Consider the following 19774-nt stretch of genomic DNA (forward strand, 5'->3'; position numbering starts at 1 on the left):
GCAAGCTTGGGTTCTTGGAGTCACAGAGCTGGCAGGTCACCTCTGCCCCGTACCACACATGCAAGTTCCCTGGACTGGGGAGGGTATCGTACGTGGCCCTGATGAGGAAACTTAACCTCGCCTGGGGCATCTTCCACATGTCTGCCCACGTAACAACTCTGTTGACAACGGCCTCCCAATTGGTCCATCTCCCTTGCTGCTGTTGGCCCACAGCCTTGATCATGTAGCTCTCCTCTTCCATCTTGATCACTTCTGAGATCACCAGATCTTTTCTTTCCTTCCTTGAGGCTTTGGACCACATATTGGATGCTGTTCCCCATCCGAAGCCGGCTCTGCCACACTGTATCTGTCCAACCATCTCCTGGTGATTCAGTCGGACGATGGCCTGGTCTACTGTCTGCATCGCATTCCACTTACGCCCTGTACAGACTTGGGTCTTGGTGTTACGGACAGACGGATCAGGTGAGTCTCTGAGCTCGAACACGAGCCTCACCTTTTCCTGTTTGTAGCCCAAGCTGATGGATTTCAGTGGCAGCTTCAGAATGGTTCTTCCAAACAGCGCCGTGTTGGAAAGACATCTGGGAAGGCCCAGCCACTTGCGAATGTAGTTGTTGGCTTTTGAGTCCATCTTGAGGACTGTTGTGGAGGTGATGTCGCACAACTTCAAGGGCCACATTAGGCGATGGTATAAGGTGAACTGGTAACACCAGACCTTGAATTTCCCTGGAAGATAGCTTTGGTCAATTTTGTTCAGGCCATCCTTCAGCTGAGAAGTGACAGAGGCAGCCATGTGCTTATCAGACATGTCAGCAGTGTAACACCTTCCGAGGCTCCGCACAGGTTGGTCGACTACACATGGGATTCATTCACCATCCACTGAGAATGAGATGTTGTCATTCCTGGCTCCTTTCCGGATGGAGAGGCTGCGGGACTTGGCAGGTTTTATTTTCATCCGTGCCCATGCTAGGAGCTCCCCGAGTCTTTTCAGGAGTCTGGAGGTACACGCAGCCGTCTGGAGGAGGGTGGTAACATCATCCATGTAGCCCCGCAGCGCCGGGGGTCGCTGGCCTGACTCAGATCTCACTCCTCGGACCATCTGTCTTCCACCAATAAGGATGATCTCGAAGGCTGTTATGAACAGTATTGGAGAGATAGAGCAACCCATTGCTATTCCCTTCTCTAACTGGTGCCAACCAGTTGAGATCTCCTGAGTCGTGTAGCAGACTTTGAAGTTGTTAAAGTAGTTTACTACCAGGCTTTGGATGCATGATGGGATGTGGAAGAAGTTGAGTGCAAAGCTGATGAGTTGATGTGGAACTGATCCATAGGCATTGGCCAGATCCAACCAAACCACATGTAGGTCCGCTTTGTTGCGCTTGGCTGACTGGATTTGCTCCCAGATCATGGCCGAATGCTCCACACAGCCAGGGAAGCCTGGAACGCCCGCCTTCTGACAACTGGTGTCGATGTAATTGTTTGCCAGAAGGTAGTTGGTCATCCGCTTCGCCACCGCGGTGAAGAAAAGCTTCCCTTCCACATTCAGTAGGGCAATGCCTCTGAACTGGTCGATGTTACAGGTGTGAGAATCGCAATTCGAATTCGAATCGATTTTTTCCCACACCCCTAATGTATATATATATATATATATATATAAATACATACATATATATATACTGTATACATATACTGTATACATATATAAATACATATATATATATATATATATATATATATATATATATATATATATATATATATATATATATATATATATATATAACAATATATATATATATAAATATATATATATATATATATATATATATATATATATATATATATATACACATGTATTTATATATATATACATTAGGGGTGTGGGAAAAAATCGATTCGAATTCGAATCGCAATTCTCACGTTGTGCGATTCAGAATCGATTTTCATTTTTAAAAAATTGATTTTTTCTACTGGGGGACTTCAACGCTCATGTTGGCAGCGACAGTGAAACCTGGAGAGGCGTGATTGGGAAGAATGGCCGCCCGGATCTGAACCCGAGCGGTGTTTAATTATTGGACTTTTGTGCCCGTCACAGATTGTCCATAACGAACATCATGTTCAAACATAAGGGTGTCCATATGTGCACTTGGCACCCGGACACCCTAGGCCGCAGTTCCATGATCGACTTGTAGGTGTGTCATCGGATTTGCGGCCTCATGTTTTGGACACTCGGGTGAAGAGAGGGGCGGAGCTTTCTACCGATCACCACCTGGTGGTGAGTTGGCTGCGATGGTGGGGGAGGATGCCGGACAGACCTGGCAGGCCCAAACACATTGTGAGGGTTTGCTGGGAACGTCTGGCAGAGTCTCCTGTCAGAGAGAGTTTCAATTCCCACCTCCGGAAGAACTTTGAACATGTCACGAGGGAGGTGCTGGACATTGAGTCCGAGTGGACCATGTTCCGCGCTTCTATTGTCGAGGCGGCTGATTGGAGCTGTGGCCGCAAGGTAGTTGGTGCCTGTCGTGGCGGTAATCCTAGAACCCGTTGGTAGACACCGGCGGTGAGGGATGCCGTCAAGCTGAAGAAGGAGTCCTATCGGGTTCTTTTGGCTCATAGGACTCCTGAGGCAGCGGACAGGTACCGACAGGCCAAGCGGTGTGCGGCTTCAGCGGTCGCGGAGGCAAAAACTCAGACATGGGAGGAGTTCAGGGAAGCCTTGGAAAACGACTTCCGGACGGCTTTGAAGCGATTCTGGATCACCATCCGCCGCCTCAGGAAGGGGAAGCAGTGCACTATCAACACCGTGTATGGTGAGGATGGTGTTCTGCTGACCTCGACTGCGGATGTTGTGGATCGGTGGAGGGAATACTTTGAAGACCTCCTCAATCCCACCAACACGTCTTCCTATAAGGAAGCAGTGCCTGGGGAATCTGTGGTGGGCTCTCCTATTTCTGGGGCTGAGGTTGCTGAGGTAATTAAAAAGCTCCTCGGTGGCAAGGCCCCAAGGGTGGATGAGATCCGCCCGGAGTTCCTTAAGGCTCTGGATGCTGTGGGGCTGTCTTGGTTGACAAGACTCTGCAGCATCGCGTGGACATCGGGGGCGGTACCTCTGGATTGGCAGACCGGGGTGGTGGTTCCTCTCTTTAAGAAGGGGAACTGGAGGGTGTGTTCTAACTATCGGGGAATCACACACCTCAGCCTTCCCGGTAAGGTCTATTCAGGTGTACTGGAGAGGAGGCTACGCCGGATAGTCGAACCTCGGATTCAGGAGGAACAGTGTGGTTTTCGTCCTGGTCGTGGAACTGTGGACCAGCTCTATACTCTCGGCAGGATCCTTGAGGGTGCATGGGAGTTTGCCCAACCAGTCTACATGTGCTTTGTGGACTTGGAGAAGGCATTCAACCGTGTCCCTCAGGAAGTCCTGTGGCGAGTGCTCAGAGAGTATTGGGTATCAAACTGTCTGATTGTGGCGGTCCGCTCCCTGTATGATCAGTGTCAGAGCTTGGTCCGCATTGCCGGCAGTAAGTCGGACACGTTTCCAGTGAGAGTGGGACTCCGCCAAGGCTGCCCTTTGTCACAGATTCTGTTCATAACTTTTATGGACAGAATTTCTAGGCGCAGTCAGGGCGTTGAGGGGATCTGGTTTGGTGGCTACAGGATTAGGTCTCTGCTTTTTGCAGATGATGTGGTCCTGATGGCTTCATCTGGCCAGGATCTTCAGCTCTCACTGGATCGGTTCACAGCTGAGTGTGAAGCGACTGGGATGAGAATCAGCACCTCCAAGTCCGAGTCCATGGTTCTCGCCCGGAAAAGGGTGGAGTGCCATCTCCGGGTTGCGGTGGAGACCCTGCCCCAAGTGGAGGAGTTCAAGTACCTCGGAGTCTTGTTCACGACTGAGGGAAGAGTGGATCGTAAGATCAACAGGCGGATCGGTGCGGCGTCTTCAGTAATGCGGACGCTGTATCGATCCGTTGTGGTGAAGAAGGAGCTGAGATAGGGTGAGAAGCTCTGCCATCCGGGAGAGGCTCAAAGTAAAGCCGCTGCTCCTCCACATCGAGAGGAGCCAGATGAGGTAGTTCGGGCATCTGGTCAGGATGCCACCCGAACGCCTTCCTAGGGAGGTGTTTAGGACACGTCCGACCGGTAGGAGGCCACGGGGAAGACCCAGGACACGTTGGGAAGACTATGTCTCCCGGCTGGCCTGGAACGCCTCGGGATCCCCCGGGAGGAACTGGACGAAGTGGCTGGGGAGAGGGAAGTCTGGGCTTCCCTGCTTAGGCTGCTGCCCCCGCGACCCGACCTCGGATAAGCGGAAGAAGATGTATGGATGGATGGATATATATATATATACGTATATATAGGGGCGTTCAAGCATCAAGGGTTGGAATTTGGGGTTAAATCACCAAATGATTCCCGAGCGTTGGGTCAAATGCAGAGGGTAACTTCACCACACCTAGTGTGTGTGTGACTATCAGTGGTACTTTAACTTCAACTTTACATATATACTGTATATACGTGTGAAGTAAATTATATTTATATAGCGCTTTTTCTCAAAGCGTTTTACATAGTGAAACCCAATATCTAAGTTACATTTAAACCAGTGTGGGTGGCCCTGGGAGCAGGTGGGTAAAGTGTCTTGCCCAAGGACACAACGGCAGTGATTAGGATGGCGGAAGCTGGGATTGAACCTGGAACCCTCAAGTTGCTGGCACGGCCACTCTACCAACTGAGCTATACCATATGTGTATATATACACATATATACTATATATATTTTATATATATTAATTAATTTTGTATTTACTTTTGCCAAATTGAATGTAACACTGTAATCCTGGTGGAGGATTTTGTCGCCCCCGTGTGGTCTTTTAGGGCAGTGGTTAGAATTAAGGAGGCAATGTTTTTCTCTGTAAAATAAAAAAGCCATCGGACCAGAGTTGCCGTAACAAGGCTTGTCATGCCACGATTAAAATGGTGACACGGCAAGCAGACACTTCAGAAGAATTAAGCGTTCACCCGTGAGGAAGGGATGAGTTTCAAGCCTTGGAGTTTAGTGTTTATGTTCTTGGGGTCGTCGGGTCGGAGTTTGAGGTCTGCCGTGCTGCCCGTGGATTAACGCAAGGCTCCAATCCGCTGTCATCTGTCGGTTAAAGTATGGATCCGAGGACTGTGCCTTTGCTTCGAGTGTGAGCGCCTGCGTGATCGTGGAAAAAGGCGTTTTTTTCTTCTTCAAGCAAGTCAACACTGAAGGACTCCGGATAAGAACCACGGACACTTGTTGAAAATACAACTTGCTGAGCTAACTGTTAGCATGCTCTCGGCTAACAGAGCACACTACTTTTGTTGACTATTTTAAGCGAAACCATCTAGAGACGATTCAGTCGGGTGTATGTTGGCCAACCGTTTGTCGAATTAGAGCGCCAACGAGTCGTCGGTGTCATTTTTTCATTTGTGTTAAGTGCGTGAAGAGGTTACAGGTGGATGTGAAAGCTCAGTCAGTTTAGCTAGCGCAGCTACTTGCTAGCCCGCTCACGTCCATGTTATGTTTCATAGCTTTGACAGATAACAATATCAACTTCTTTTAAAGTCGGAACTTGCGGGAAAATGCTTGATTAACTCAGTTGTGACAAGTTATTTCCCCCCCAATACACATCATCCATATATACCAATCGGATATATGTCGACTTTTTGATGGAGTACCACCCACAGAAAGATCTTGGAAGATAAATAATATCATTTTTTTTTAAAATTCCAAAGTAGTTAAAGGGCGCAGCATGTCCGGCTCCCCGGGCACAGGGGGCTCAAACCCCCGGAAGTTCAGCGAGAAGATAGCGCTGCACAACCAGAAGCAGGCAGAAGAGACGCGGGCCTTCGAACAGCTGATGACGGACCTGACTGTCTCAAGGGTAAGCAAGCTGTCATTATTATTATGTGCTGTCTTGCTCTCACACCCCACTTAAATTCTAATCCAGTCATTTCAGCACCAAGAAATAGTCTTCAGGACAAAGTCGACTTTTTGAAATCCTTGGACATGATGGAGAGGGATGTTTATTAATGCAATAGAATAGAATAGATAGAAAAGAAAGTACTTTATTGATCCCTGGGGGAAATTCAGCACCACAGTTCGCTCACAATAGACAAGAATAATAATAAATAATATAATATATTATATATATGATATAAATAATATAAATATATTTTACATATACTACATATATTCTACAATTAAGTGCAGTCAAGAAGGAACATGCATTATACAGTCTGATGGCTGTCGGTATGAAGGACCGCCTGTGTCGTTCCGTGTTGCGTTTTGGGAGTCTGAGCCTTCCACTGAACATGCTCATTCTCCCCGCAAGGTCCGAGTGTAGTGGGTGGGGGGTGTTGTCCATAATGGCTAGGAGTTTTGCTAGACTTCTCCTCTCTGACACCACCGCCAGAGAGTCTAGCTCCACTCCCACCACGTTACTGGCCTTCTTTACCAGCTTGTCCAGTCTGTTTGCGTCCCTCGCTCTCAGCCCGCTGCCCCAGCAGGCAACCACCGACTTGTAGAACATCTTCAACATCTTTGTACAGACGTTGAAGGATCCTAGCCTCCTGAGGAAGTAGTAACATGGACATCAGCTCCTAGGAACTCAAAAAGAAGTTCTGGGAACATTTATTTGCTGCGTCATTGACTTCTATTTGGTTATGTCTCTAATGCAGGGGCGTTCAAGTTTTTTGCATGGGTACTGCAGTTTTCGTTTGTACTTCGGTCAAATGATAAATGGATGGAATGAACACTTTTTTTTTTTTTTAATGTAAGTCAGCCCACACTCTTTCTTTTTTTATGCATTTTAAGTCGTAAATGCGACAAGTACGAGGTGGCTAACAATAAAGCTAATTGGGGTAATTTATTCCGTCTAAAAACATCCAAAGCCCCCAACAATACTCTATTTACATGTTGTGACCTGAATATTTACCAAGTATTAGCGATATTGTTATTACAAGCGCTAACGCAGACAAACTATTTTTTAGATCAGAGCGGTTACCAGTATGTAACGATATATCGATAGATTGATTTATATTCCTAAATGTCAAGTATAGGGCTGCAACAACTAATCGATTAAAATCGATTATAAAAATAGTTGGTGATTAATTTAGTCATCGATTCGTTGGATCTATGCTATGCGCATGCGCAGAGGCAATTTTTATTTATTTATTTTTTAAATATTTTTGTATTTATTTTTGTATTTTTTTTTATAAACCTTTATTTATAAACTGCAACATGTACAAACAGTACATGTTTGTACATGTACAAACATGTACAAACATGTGGTTGGTTGGGAGTTTGCCCAACCAGTCTACATGTGTTTTGTGGACTTGGAGAAGGCATTCGACCGTGTCCCTCGGGAAGTCCTGTGGGGAGTGCTCAGAGAGTATGGGGTATCGGACTGTCTGATTGTGGCGGTCCGCTCCCTGTATGATCAATCCCAGAGTTTGGTCCGCATTGCCGGCAGTAAGTCGGACACGTTTCCAGTGAGGGTTGGAATCCGCCAAGGCTGCCCTTTGTCACCGATTCTGTTCATAACTTTTATGGACAGAATTTCTAGGCGCAGTCAAGGCGTTGAGGAGATCTGGTTTGGTGGCTGCAGGATTAGGTCTCTGCTTTTTGCAGATGATGTGGTCCTGATGGCTTCATCTGGCCAGGATATTCAGCTCTCGCTGGATCGGTTCGCAGCTGAGTGTGAAGCGACTGGGATGAGAATCAGCACCTCCAAGTCCTAGTCCATGGTTCTCGCCCGGAAAAGGGTGGAGTGCCATCTCCGGGTTGCGGAAGAGACCCTGCCCCAAGTGGAGGAGTTCAAGTACCTTGGAGTCTTGTTCACGAGTGAGGGAAGAGTGGATCGTGAGATCGACAGGCGGATCGGTGCGGCGTCTTCAGTAATGCAGACGCTGTATCGATCCGTTGTGGTGAAGAAGGAGCTGAGCCGGAAGGCAAAGCTCTCAATTTACCGGTCGATCTGCGTTCCCATCCTCACCTATGGTCATGAGCTTTGGGTTATGACCGAAAGGACAAGATCACGGGTACAAGCGGCCGAAATGAGTTTCCTCCGCCGGGTGGCGGGGCTCTCCCTTAGAGATAGGGTGAGAAGCTCTGCCATCCGGGGGGAGCTCAAAGTAAAGCCACTGCTCCTCCACATCGAGAGGAGCCAGTTGAGGTGGTTCGGGCATCTGGTCAGGATGCCACCCGAACGCCTCCCTAGGGAGGTGTTTAGGGCACGTCCGACCGGTAGGAGGCCACGGGGAAGACCCAGGACACGTTGGGAAGACTATGTCTCCCGGCTGGCCTGGGAACGCCTCGGGATCTGGACGAAGTGGCTGGGGAGAGGAAAGTCTGGGTTTCCCTGCTTAGGTTGCTGCCCCCGCGACCCGACCTCGGATAAGCGGAAGAAAATGGATGGATGGATGGATGTACAAACAGCTGAGAAACAATAATCAAAATAAGTATGGTGCCAGTATGATGTTTTTTTTCCAATAAAATACTGGAAATGATAGAAATGTAGTTTGTCTCTTTTATCCGATTATTAATCGATTAAATGAAGTAATAATCGACAGATCAATCGATTATCAAATTAATCGTTAGTTTCAGCCCTAGTCAAGTATATTGCTGAGTCTGCATCTGGCCATTGACTTCTATTTGGTTATTTTTCTAATGCAGCCCTGTTCAAAGTTTTTGCATTGGTAAAAAGGAGCACTTTTTTAAAATTTTGCCTGTCATTTTATGTAAGTCAGCACACACTTTGTTATTTAATGCATTTTAAGTCGTAAATACGACATGTACGAGGTGGCTAACAATGAAACTAATGGGGGTCCACTATTCCGTCCATAAAGCCCTTTAAAAACATCCAAAACCACCAACAAATACTTCATTTACATGTCGTGAATATTTACCAAGTATTGGCGATATTGTTATTATAAGCGCTAACGGAGACAAACAATTTTTCAGATCACAGAGGTTACCAGAATGAAACGATTGAGCGATATATCGATAGATTGATTAATATTCTTAAATGTCAAGTATCATTCAATCAATGTTTACTTATATAGCCTTAAATCACAAGTGTCTCAAAGGGCTTCACAAGCCACAACGACATCCTCGGCTCAGATCCCACATCAGGGCAAGAAAAAATTCAACACAATGGGATGACAATGAGAAACCTTGGAGGGGACCGCAGATGTGGGGACGGTGCAATGGACGTCGAGTGGATCTAGCATAATATTGTGAGAGTCCAGTCCATAGTGGATCTAACACAATAATGAGAGTTCAGTCCATAGTGGGGCCAGCAGGAGATCATCTTGAGCGGAGACAGGTCAGCAGCGCAGAGACGTCCCCAACTAATGCACAGATGAGTGAGCCACCCTGGGTCCCGACTTTGGACAGCTAGCGCGTCATCTGTGGTCACCGAATCTGTGCCCCCGGGGACATATGGTACAATACAATCAGCAAGATAGGATGGAGCTAGACCGTGTAGTATTTTATACGTAAGTAGTAAAACCTTAAAGTCACATCTTAAGTGCACAGGAAGCCAGTGCAGGTGAGCCAGTATAGGCGTAATATGATCAAACTTTGTTGTTCTTGTCAAAAGTCTAGCAGCCGCATTTTGTACCAACTGTAATCTTTTAATGCTAGACATAGGGAGACCCGAAAATAATGCGTTACAGTAATCGAGACGAGACGTAACAAACGCATGAATAATAATCTCAGCGTCGCTAGTGGACAAATTGGAACAAATTTTAGCGATATTACGGAGATGAAAGAAGGCCGTTTTAGTAACACTCTTAATGTGTGACTCAAACGAGAGAGTTGGGTCGAAGATAATACCCAGATTCTTTACAGAGTCGCCTTGTGTAATTGTTTGGTTGTCAAATGTTAAGGTGGTATCATTAAATAGGTGTCGGTGTCTAGCAGGGCCGATAATCAGCATTTCCGTTTTCTTAGCGTTGAGTTGCAAAAAGTTAGCGGACATCCATTGTTTAATTTCATTAAGACACGCCTCCAGCTGACTACAATCCGGCGTTTTGGTCAGCTTTAGGGGCATGTAGAGTTGGGTGTCATCAGCATAACAGTGAAAGCTAACACCGTATTTGCGTATGATGTCACGTAGCGGCAGCATGTAGATGCTGAAGAGTGCAGGGCCAAGAACCGAACCCTGGGGAACTCCACACGTTACCTTAACATACTCCCAGGTCACATTGTTATGGGAGACGCACTGCATTCTGTCAGTAAGATGGGAGTTAAACCAAGACAAGGCTAAGTCTGACATACCAATACGTGTTTTGATACGCTCTAATACAATATTATGATCGACGGTATCGAAAGCAGCGCTAAGATCAAGAAGCAGCAACATGGATGACGCATCAGCATCCATCGTTAGCAATAGATCATTAGTCATTTTTGCGAGGGCTGTCTCCGTAGAGTGATTTGCCCTCAAACCGGATTGAAAGGGTTCACAGAGATTGTTAGACGCTAAGTGTTCATTTAGCTGCTGTGCAACAATTTTTTCGAGGATTTATGGAAAATGCAAGCTGCTCAGAAATACAGTCACATAGACGTTCTGAGTGCCTGCAAGTACGCATTCGGGGCAGGATTACTGGTGAGCTGCAGCAGATAGTGAAAGTAAAGTCGCTGCTCCTTTTAATTGTTGCGTTTCAATTTCTATGCCAGTGCTAGTCATATGACTATTTTCTTCTTCTGGGCTGCACTTCCAGCTGTGTAAGGGGACAAGGCACAATGCTGTTGCAACATTCATTACGTCATGAGGTGACTGACTTTCGCTACGTTGGTACGGGAGGTCGCGCGCACGCACACAGACACAATTTTACACAAACACACGCACACGTATACTAACACACACATTCACTAGCACACAAGATCACGGTCAATAAAGGTGGATTGTTCCGTGCCGGATAATACCAAGCGTTGTTGTTTCCTACTGATTACTACTGCGGTAACTTCTAATGATTGCCCACTGCTCCCCTCACCTCCCAGGGGGTGATCAAGGGTGATGGGTCAAATGCAGAGAATAATTTCGCCACACCTAGTGTGTGTGTGACAATCATTGGTACTTTAACTTTAACAAACATTCCCGCCGCCATGTTTGATCGAAGAAATATGCTAACAGCTGATAACTGTGATCAAACTCAAGTTAATCGCGATCAACGATCACGACCATATAAACGCCCATCATAGTATCCAGTATTTATTTCACTGTCACACTACTTGATTTTTTTTTTGCTAAAAAGTTACTTAATCGCTTTCAACTCACTGAATAATTTCGGATCGTATTGTTTTAAAATAAATATTGTCCCTGAATCGTATCGGTAACCACAAATTCTGAATCAAATCCAATTGTTGTTAAAACAAATAGTTACCGGTACATAATAACTAGCTTATACAGCTATTGAAATACTGAGCCAGTGCACTGCTGCTGCTTTGCCTGAGTTGGTAAAAGTTCATTCTAGATTATAAATCATGCCTTCCACTTTTATAGTAGAAGGTTGAACAGAAAAGTTGGTCAACTTTGACATCCAACTTATGCCTGGAGATACCGACAAAGACACAAAATACGCTAGTTAGCGGCAACTTTTTTATATTTTTTTATTTTTACTTGCATGAGGATTATGATTAATTTTACATCTAAATGGGAAGATATGAACATCCCATTAGTCAGCAACCTAGTGAGAGCAGACATTGTACAGTAAGTGATTATTTTATTATGTACGTAGTTTGTATAGCTTGTTTAGCACTCAGCAATTCTGCTGCATGATACCCAGTGTTTCACTAAAGCTGAATTTGTTCAGCACACAGCTTCCAAAACTTTAACCTCATCCTCTTTATATTCAGGCTAAAAAATATAAGGTTCTGGATCATTATTTGTCCCAAAGTAGTCTTTGTTGTCCCACATGAAATGTTGTTTATGAAGTGAAACACCAACATTGTGATGTGTCCGTTAAATTAATACGGACCGTACGATTAAATTGACCAGAATATATAAATATGACATCTTATTATGAATGTGCCTGTTACTTTATTACATACAATTAGGGATGATGTTTGATAAGAAATTATCGAGTTCGAGCCTATTATCGAATCCTCTTATCGAACCGATTCCTTATCGATTCTCTTATCGAGTCCAGATAGGTTGTTGTATATGGAAAAAAACACACAATATTTGGTTTAACAAAAGCTCACTTTTATTATATAAGAAAAAAACAAAATCTAATAAATAAAAAAATATTGACTGTTACCCCCCTAAAAAAATAAAATAAAATAAATAAATATTGACTGTTGTTACCTTAAGTATATTAAGTGGGATTTTTAAGTAAAACAAATATATACAGTAACACAAAAACAACCTGTCTCTGTGATCACTATAGGTGTTTAAATAATAATATAGTGTTAAATAAAATCAGTCCCTTGGGCACAAAACTGAAAATAATACAGCTCTCCAAAAAGTGCACTTTTGCTGCTATTTGACATAACTGTTTGTTATGATGCTTTGACATTTTTGCACTTTATTTCTTTATTGAAAGAAAATTCTATGAAGAGAAAAGTTGTTTGCAAATGTGGTTACAATGCTAAAAAATGAAAAGTTAAAGCTAAAAAAAGAAATACACTTTATTGAGTTAACATTATTTCTATATAGGGGGAAATATGTGATGTTATGAGCTAGGAATATAACAACTACACTACCCAGCGTGCAACGGGAGTGACGAGCATGCACGGTAGCCCCGAAAAGTGTTGCATGTCACCACCCGGCAGCTAAGAATGAGGTTATGAGCACGCTGTGAAAGTAAACGTCAAGAACTCAGCCAACACGCCTCGTCTGCATTATTTATAATTAGACAGACAACACATATACAGTGTGATTTTGTTTTGTTTACAAGGAAAGAAAAACAAAAGTTAAAAAAGGGAGATGTCATATACTGTATGTATGTGCTGCGGTTGCTTTAAGAACGTTGCGACAGCTGCCGTAAAGGAGGTGCGTTGCTAGCCTTGTTGCTATGTTTCCGGTTGGTCGTAAAAGTGTTCGTCATGTGTTTGTACCCTGCTCAAATCTCTCAGTAAAGTTATTCATTGGATTATACTTTTTGTTTTGAACTTTATTACACCTTGGAGCGCTTTTTCTGGTCCATTGTTTTCCTGCTTTCCCTATCTGCGCCTAATGACTGAGCTACGTGACGTCATTTCTTGTGATGTCACACGGAGCATTTCTGGTCGGGACGGGATTCCAGAGATTCGAATAAAGAACCAACTCTTTTTCTTTACTATAGTGGTCTTGATAACGGGTACCGGTTCTCAAAAAGGGATTTGAGTCAGAGGACTCGGTTCTTTTCTTATTGAACAACCGGGAAAACCGGTTTAGAGTATCATCCCTACATACTATATATACTTAGAGCATGCAGTAGCTAACATTTTGTTCATTATTTCTACTGTTTATATTTTGACATTGAATAGTTGAATCATTTTGAAACATAAACAACATGACTGCCAGATATTTGTTATGTCATGCTATAAATCACAAATCGTTATTCAGATAAAATAAGTTAGCTAATAGAATAAACATTGTTTGTACTTTTTATGATTTTTGCATTTGGAGCAGTTAGAACTGGTCAAATATACATAAATTGGCTATACAATCCAAGGCAGAATCCGCTAAAGCAGAAACAAAAAGGAAAATGCAAGCTGCTCAGAAATTTGCTAGCAAGGCTCATGTCAGAACCATCAAAGCAAAAATACCAAAGTAATGTGTGAATGAAGCAAAGTAATGTGTAAATAATGTGAATAATTAGATGAACCATCTGTGGCTGTGAAGTGAACACTAGTAAGGTTGTAAATACTGTATAGAGTAGGCTAACTCATGTGGTTCTTGTGGATGTGAAAACAAGTTGTAATTACTGTAGTGACTAAATAACATAGGGACTGAAACAGACATAGTGATTCATTTGGATGAATTGGGTATGTATTTATGTCAACTCTGTTGATCATTCTTCAATTCTTTAAACACTAAAACATCTTTAAATGGTGCTTTTTTGGGCTAATTTTTGCATGTTCAATTACTGAAAAACCAGGACCTTCTACCTGCTGGTAGAAAAAAGGTTGAGGACCCCCGATTTAACATGATGTTTAAAGTTACAATAGCTCATTTAAAACTTCCCTTATTCCTCTGAACCCAATTGCGTGTGCAGTTGATCAAGTTCCAAATCAAGATGACTAGCATGTCATCTGCAGAAGTAGAATTTTGGCAAATGGACTACCTTTTAGTCTGCAAGGCTTTTTTGTTCAGAATTTTGGGGCCGGGTCTCTGATGTATGCGTATGTTTGCTGGGATCTGGTCACATGGAAGTCCCTTGTTGCTAGGTGTGACAGGTGTATGACTTTTTTTGCATAGCGACAGTTCACTCAGCCAAGAAGAAGTTACCAGGATAAAATGTTTGTAGTTTACCATGACCAGGGTGAATTATCTCAGGGGTCTCCAACCTTCTGAGAGCTACTCCCTACACTGGCAAGCTACTCGAAAAGGGGTGGTGAGCTACTGGTAGCTATCGACAGCTTAGAGACCCAGATGTATAGTAAAAAGCATGTACTCGGTAGTCCTTTCCTTTCACACCACCATGTTTTTGCTGTATGAAAAAAATAAATAAATAAAATGCTCATTTAAAGGCCTACTGAAACCCACTACTACCGACCACGCAGTCTGATAGTTTATATATCAATGATGAAATCTTAACATTGCAACACATGCCAATACGGCCGGGTTAACTTATAAAGTGCAATTTTAAATTTCCCGGGAAATATCCGGCTGAAAACGTCTCGGTATGATGACGTTTGCGCGTGACGTCACGGATTGTGCGGAAGTTGGGACACCATTGTGTCCCCAATACAAACAGCGTCTGTTTTCATCGCAAAATTCCATAGTATTCTGGACATCTGTGTTGGTGAATCTTGCAATTTGTTTAATGAACAATGGAGACAGCAAAGATGGTCTGTAGGTGGGATCGGTGTATTAGCGGCTGGCTACAGCAACACAACCAGGAGGACTTTGAGATGGATAGCAGACGCGATATCCGACGCTAGCCGCCGACCGCACCGATGATCGTTGTGAAGTCCTTCGTCGCGCCGTCGATCGCTGGAACGCAGGTGAGCACGGGTGGTGATGAGCAGATGAGGGCTGGCGTAGGTGGAGAGCTAATGTTTTTAGCATAGCTCTGTCGAGGTCCCTTAGCTAAGTTAGCTTCAATGGCGTCGTTACCAACAGTATTGCTAGGCTTCCCCGGCTGGTTACAGGTCCAGGGTTTAGTTCAGTGTCTCCTGATAGTAGAAGTAATAGTAGTATTGTTGATCTTCGGTCTATCCTTCCAGTCAGGGGCATGTTTCTTCTGTTTCTATCCGCAGTTAAGCACAATGCTATCACGTTAGCTCCGAAGCTAAAGTGCTTCGCGATGTATTGTCGTGGAGATAAAAGTCACTGTGAATGTCCATTTCGCGTTCTCGACTCTCATTTTCAAGAGGATATAGTATCCGAGGTGGTTTAAAATACAAATCCGTGATCCACAATAGAAAAAGGAGAAAGTGTGGAATCCAATGAGCCCTTGTACCTAAGTCAGAGCGAAAAAAGATACATCCTGGCGTCCTGCACTGCACTCTAATCCTTCACTCTCACTTTCCTCATCCACAAATCTTTCATCCTCGCTCAAATTAATGGGGTAATCGTCGCTTTCTCGGTCTTAATCGCTCTTGCTGGTGGGAATGATTGTAAACAATGTGCAGATGTGAGGCGCTCCACAACCTGTGACGTCACGCTACTTCCGGTACAGGCAAGGCTTTTTTTTATCAGCGACCAAAAGTTGCGAACTTTATCGTCGATGTTCTCTACTAAATCCTTTCAGCAAAAATATGGCAATATCGCGAAATGATCAAGTATGACACATAGAATGGACCTGCTATCCCCGTTTAAATAAGAAAATTTAATTTCAGTAGGCCTTCAGTATTGGGTTGCATTGTGTTCTTTCTATCAGATCTGAGGTGGTCTTTGAAAAAGGATGGTGCTTTGAGGCCAAAGCAATTTTAAGTTATCATTCAGGTATGAACTGTCTGTAACCTCCTTGCGGACTGAAAGAGGGAGAGGTTGGCATTGAACACATTTCAGAGCAAACAGCTGTAATTAGAATTAGCTGCTTTAAAGTTTACGCCTGGCGCTGGTGAACTGAATAGTATAGTGTATACAATCAGAAGGGTTGTAGTAAAGTCGTACTGGGGCTGAAGTCTTTGACCTACTGTACCACGATTGGCATCTTTGTGAAGCAAAAATGTGTAAAGGCTGCTTGTTTGCTTGATTTGGAAAACTGCAAAACTGAATTATGTTGATATTTGCTTCTTAATAATATGCTATGGTTCAAACTGACACCTACTCTTATTAGCGAGCGTGAATTTGAGGGACTTTTTTGAGGAGAAAATATTGTAACAAAATTTTGTATGGTGTTGTTTTCTTGTGTGTGATTATTCCAAGCTTATTATCAGATCCTACCCGTGTCTTTTTTTTATGCATAGCTGCGGCACTTTAAATGAATGTGGACAGCGTGTCATGAATACGACGGTCAGTTAGATTAAAAAAATATATATCGATAGTCGTATCTATCATATGTGCAGATAACGGTCCTCCATAACTGACCCAATTAGAAACTATTACCAAAAAAAACCGGTACACTGTATACGTCCCTAATGATAACCATGATATTTTTGGTCACGATAACCGTGATATGATATTTTCATATCATTATATCCCTAATAGGCACAAGGGTGGGATGTAAAGCCTAAAATCTATATTGTGTATATATGTGTTGCAGCCTCTTATATATTTTTGACTTGTTACATAAACATTAATGAAAGCCAAACTTTAAAAAATGCTAAGAAAGAAAGACTTCTATGAATACAAAAAAATTGAAGACCAAGGTTATGCTCGCATGGATGTGGGTCACTGTGGCCTCCCTCCGGGGCCAGGCCTGGAAGTGGGGCTCAATGGCCCCATGGGGCCCGGTTGGGCACAGCCGAAGAGGAAACGTGGGTCCCCCCTCCAGTGGGCTCAACACATATATGAGGGGGATTAAAAGTCAGGTACTCTGTGAGCTCGGCAGCAGTTGAAGGCTGGGCCCTTGGCGGCCCGATCCTCGGCTACAGAAGCTAGATCTTGGGATGTGAACGTCACCTCGCTGGGGGGGAAGGAGCCTGAGCTGGTGCACGAGGTAGAGAAGTTCCGGCTGGATCTAGTCGGTCTCACTTCAACGCACAGCAAAGGCCCTGGAATGAGTCCTATCAATAGGGCAGGGGTCTCAAACTCAATTTACCTGGGGGCCACTGGATGCAGAAACTGGGTGAGGCTGGGCCGCAAGAAAAGATTTCTTAAAAAAATCTAACATGCACTTTTTAATGAATTCACCTTCTTTGAATGGCTATCCTGCCCTAGCAACATACTTGCCAACCCTCCCGATTTTTCCGGGAGACTCCCGAATTTCAGTGCCCCTCCCGACAATCTCCCGGGGCAACCATTCCCCTAAATTTGTCACGATTTTCACCTGGACAATAATATTAAGGGCCTGCCGTGATAGCCCTGCCTTTAATGTCCTCTACAACCTGTCGTCGCGTCCGCTTTTTCACCATACAAACAGCGTGCCGGCTCAGTCACATGTTATATGAAGCTTCTGCAGACACACGTAAGTGACTGCAAGACATACTTGATCAACAGCCATACAGGTCACACTGAGGGTGTCCGTATAAACAACTTCATCACTGTTACAAATATGCGCCACACTGTGAACCCACACCAAACAAGAATGACAAACACATTTCGGGAGAACATCCGCACCGTAAGACAACATAAACACAACAGAACAAATACCCAGAACACCTTGCAGCCCTAACTCTTCCGGGCTGCAATATACAGCCCCGCTACCACCAACCCCCGCTCCCCTCAACCGACGCAACGGACGGGAAGGGGGGTTGATGTGTGGGGGTGCAGGGTTGGGGGGGCGGAGTTTGGTGGTAGCGGGCGTATCCCCAAAGTTCATACAGCACATATATTTCCCCAAAGTCTCCAAAGTTACGTACGTGACATGCACATAGCGGCACACACGTACGGGCTAGCGATCAAATGTTTGGAAGCCGCAGCTGCGTACTCACGGTACCGCGCCTGCGTATCCAACTCAAAGTCCTCCTGGTAAGAGTCTCTGTTGTCCCAGTTCTCCACAGACCAATGGTAAAGCTTGACTGTCATCTTTCGGGAATGTAAACAGTGAAACATCGTCTGTGTTTGTGTTGCTGCAGCCGGCCGAAATACACCGCTTCCCACCTACAGCTTTTTTCTTTGCTGTCTCCATTGTTCATTGAACAAATTGCAAAAGATTCACCAACACAGATGTCCAGAATACTGTGGAATTTTGCGATGAAAACAGACGACTTAATAGCTGGCCACAATGCTGTCCCAAAATGTCCTCTACAATCCGTGACGTCACGCGCAGGCGTCATCATACCGAGACGTTTTCGCGCAATATTTCGCGCAATATTTAAAATTGCACCTTAGTAATCTAACCCGGCCGTATTGGCATGTGTTGCAATGTTAAGATTTCATCATTGATATATAAACTATCAGACTGCGTGGTCGGTAGTAGTGGGTTTCAGTAGGCCTTTAATATAATGTTGCAGATACATTTAAATACAAATACAAAATTTGGTAACACTTTAGTATGGGGAACATATTCACCATTCATTAGTTGCTTATTAAAGTAACAAAGACTTAATTTAGAGTTATTTGGACACTAGGGGAACATATAAGGGTTAGGGTTAGGGTTACTAATAGCAATAATTCTGAGGTTATTGAGGGAAGACTCTTAGTTATTGGCTGACTGGTTGTTTAGTAAGTCCATGCAGAATAAGGCATTAAAGGCCTACTGAAAGCCACTACTACCGACCACGCAGTCTGATAGTTTATATATCAATGATGAAATCTTAACATTGCAACACATGCCAATACGGCCGGGTTAACTTATAAAGTGCAATTTTAAATTTCCCGCTAAACTTCCGGTTCGAAACGCCTCTGAGGGTTGACGTATGCGCGTGACGTCAATCATTGAAAAGGAAGTATTTGGACACCATTGAAGTCAATACGAAATAGCTCTGTTTTCATCTCATTATTCCACAGTATTCTGGACATCTGTGTTGGTGAATCTGTTGCAATTTGTTCATTGCATTATGGAGAAAGAAGCTGAGCAAGCAAAGAAGAAAGTTGTCGGTGCGAAGTGTCTATTTTGCGAGGGAAGTCAGCAACAACACGTACACAGCCCGCGCTTCTTTGTTTACATTCCCGAAAGATGCAGTCAAGATGGAAGAACTCGGACAACAGAGACTCTTACCAGGAGGACTTTGATTTGGATACACAGTTGCGATAACGTGAGTACACAGCTGCGCTTCCAAACATTTGATCGCTTGCTATAACTAGCTCGAGCTAGTAGCTAGAAGCTAGGAGCTAGCATTAGGATTAATTTGTGGCATATTAAATATAAGCCTGGTTGTGTTGTGGCTAATAGAGTATATATATGTCTTGTGTTTATTTATTGTTGTAGTCATTCCCAGCTGAATATCAGGTCCCACCCGCGCGCTTCCAAACATTTGATTGCTTGCCCGTACGTGCGTGTCATGTACGTAACTTTGATTAAATATATAAGCTTTATGAACCTTGGGTTAG

General features: G+C 44.0%; 1 protein-coding gene across 3 annotated transcripts in view; it reads left to right on the forward strand.

The window, feature by feature from the left end:
- The first annotated feature begins 4901 nt into the window (after window positions 1–4901).
- The window catches only part of crtc3 (CREB regulated transcription coactivator 3), an 80693-nt gene continuing 65820 nt past the window's right edge, over window positions 4902–19774 (forward strand). For all 3 annotated transcript variants that reach the window (XM_062030489.1, XM_062030490.1, XM_062030491.1), the window contains exon 1: window positions 4902–5902. In XM_062030489.1, the coding sequence (XP_061886473.1) occupies window positions 5771–5902 (132 nt within the window). In that variant the 5' untranslated portion in view covers window positions 4902–5770. The remainder of the gene's footprint in view (window positions 5903–19774) is intronic.

The sequence above is a fragment of the Entelurus aequoreus genome, linkage group LG02 (genome assembly GCF_033978785.1).
Source record: "Entelurus aequoreus isolate RoL-2023_Sb linkage group LG02, RoL_Eaeq_v1.1, whole genome shotgun sequence".
NCBI classification, from domain to species: domain Eukaryota; kingdom Metazoa; phylum Chordata; class Actinopteri; order Syngnathiformes; family Syngnathidae; genus Entelurus; species Entelurus aequoreus.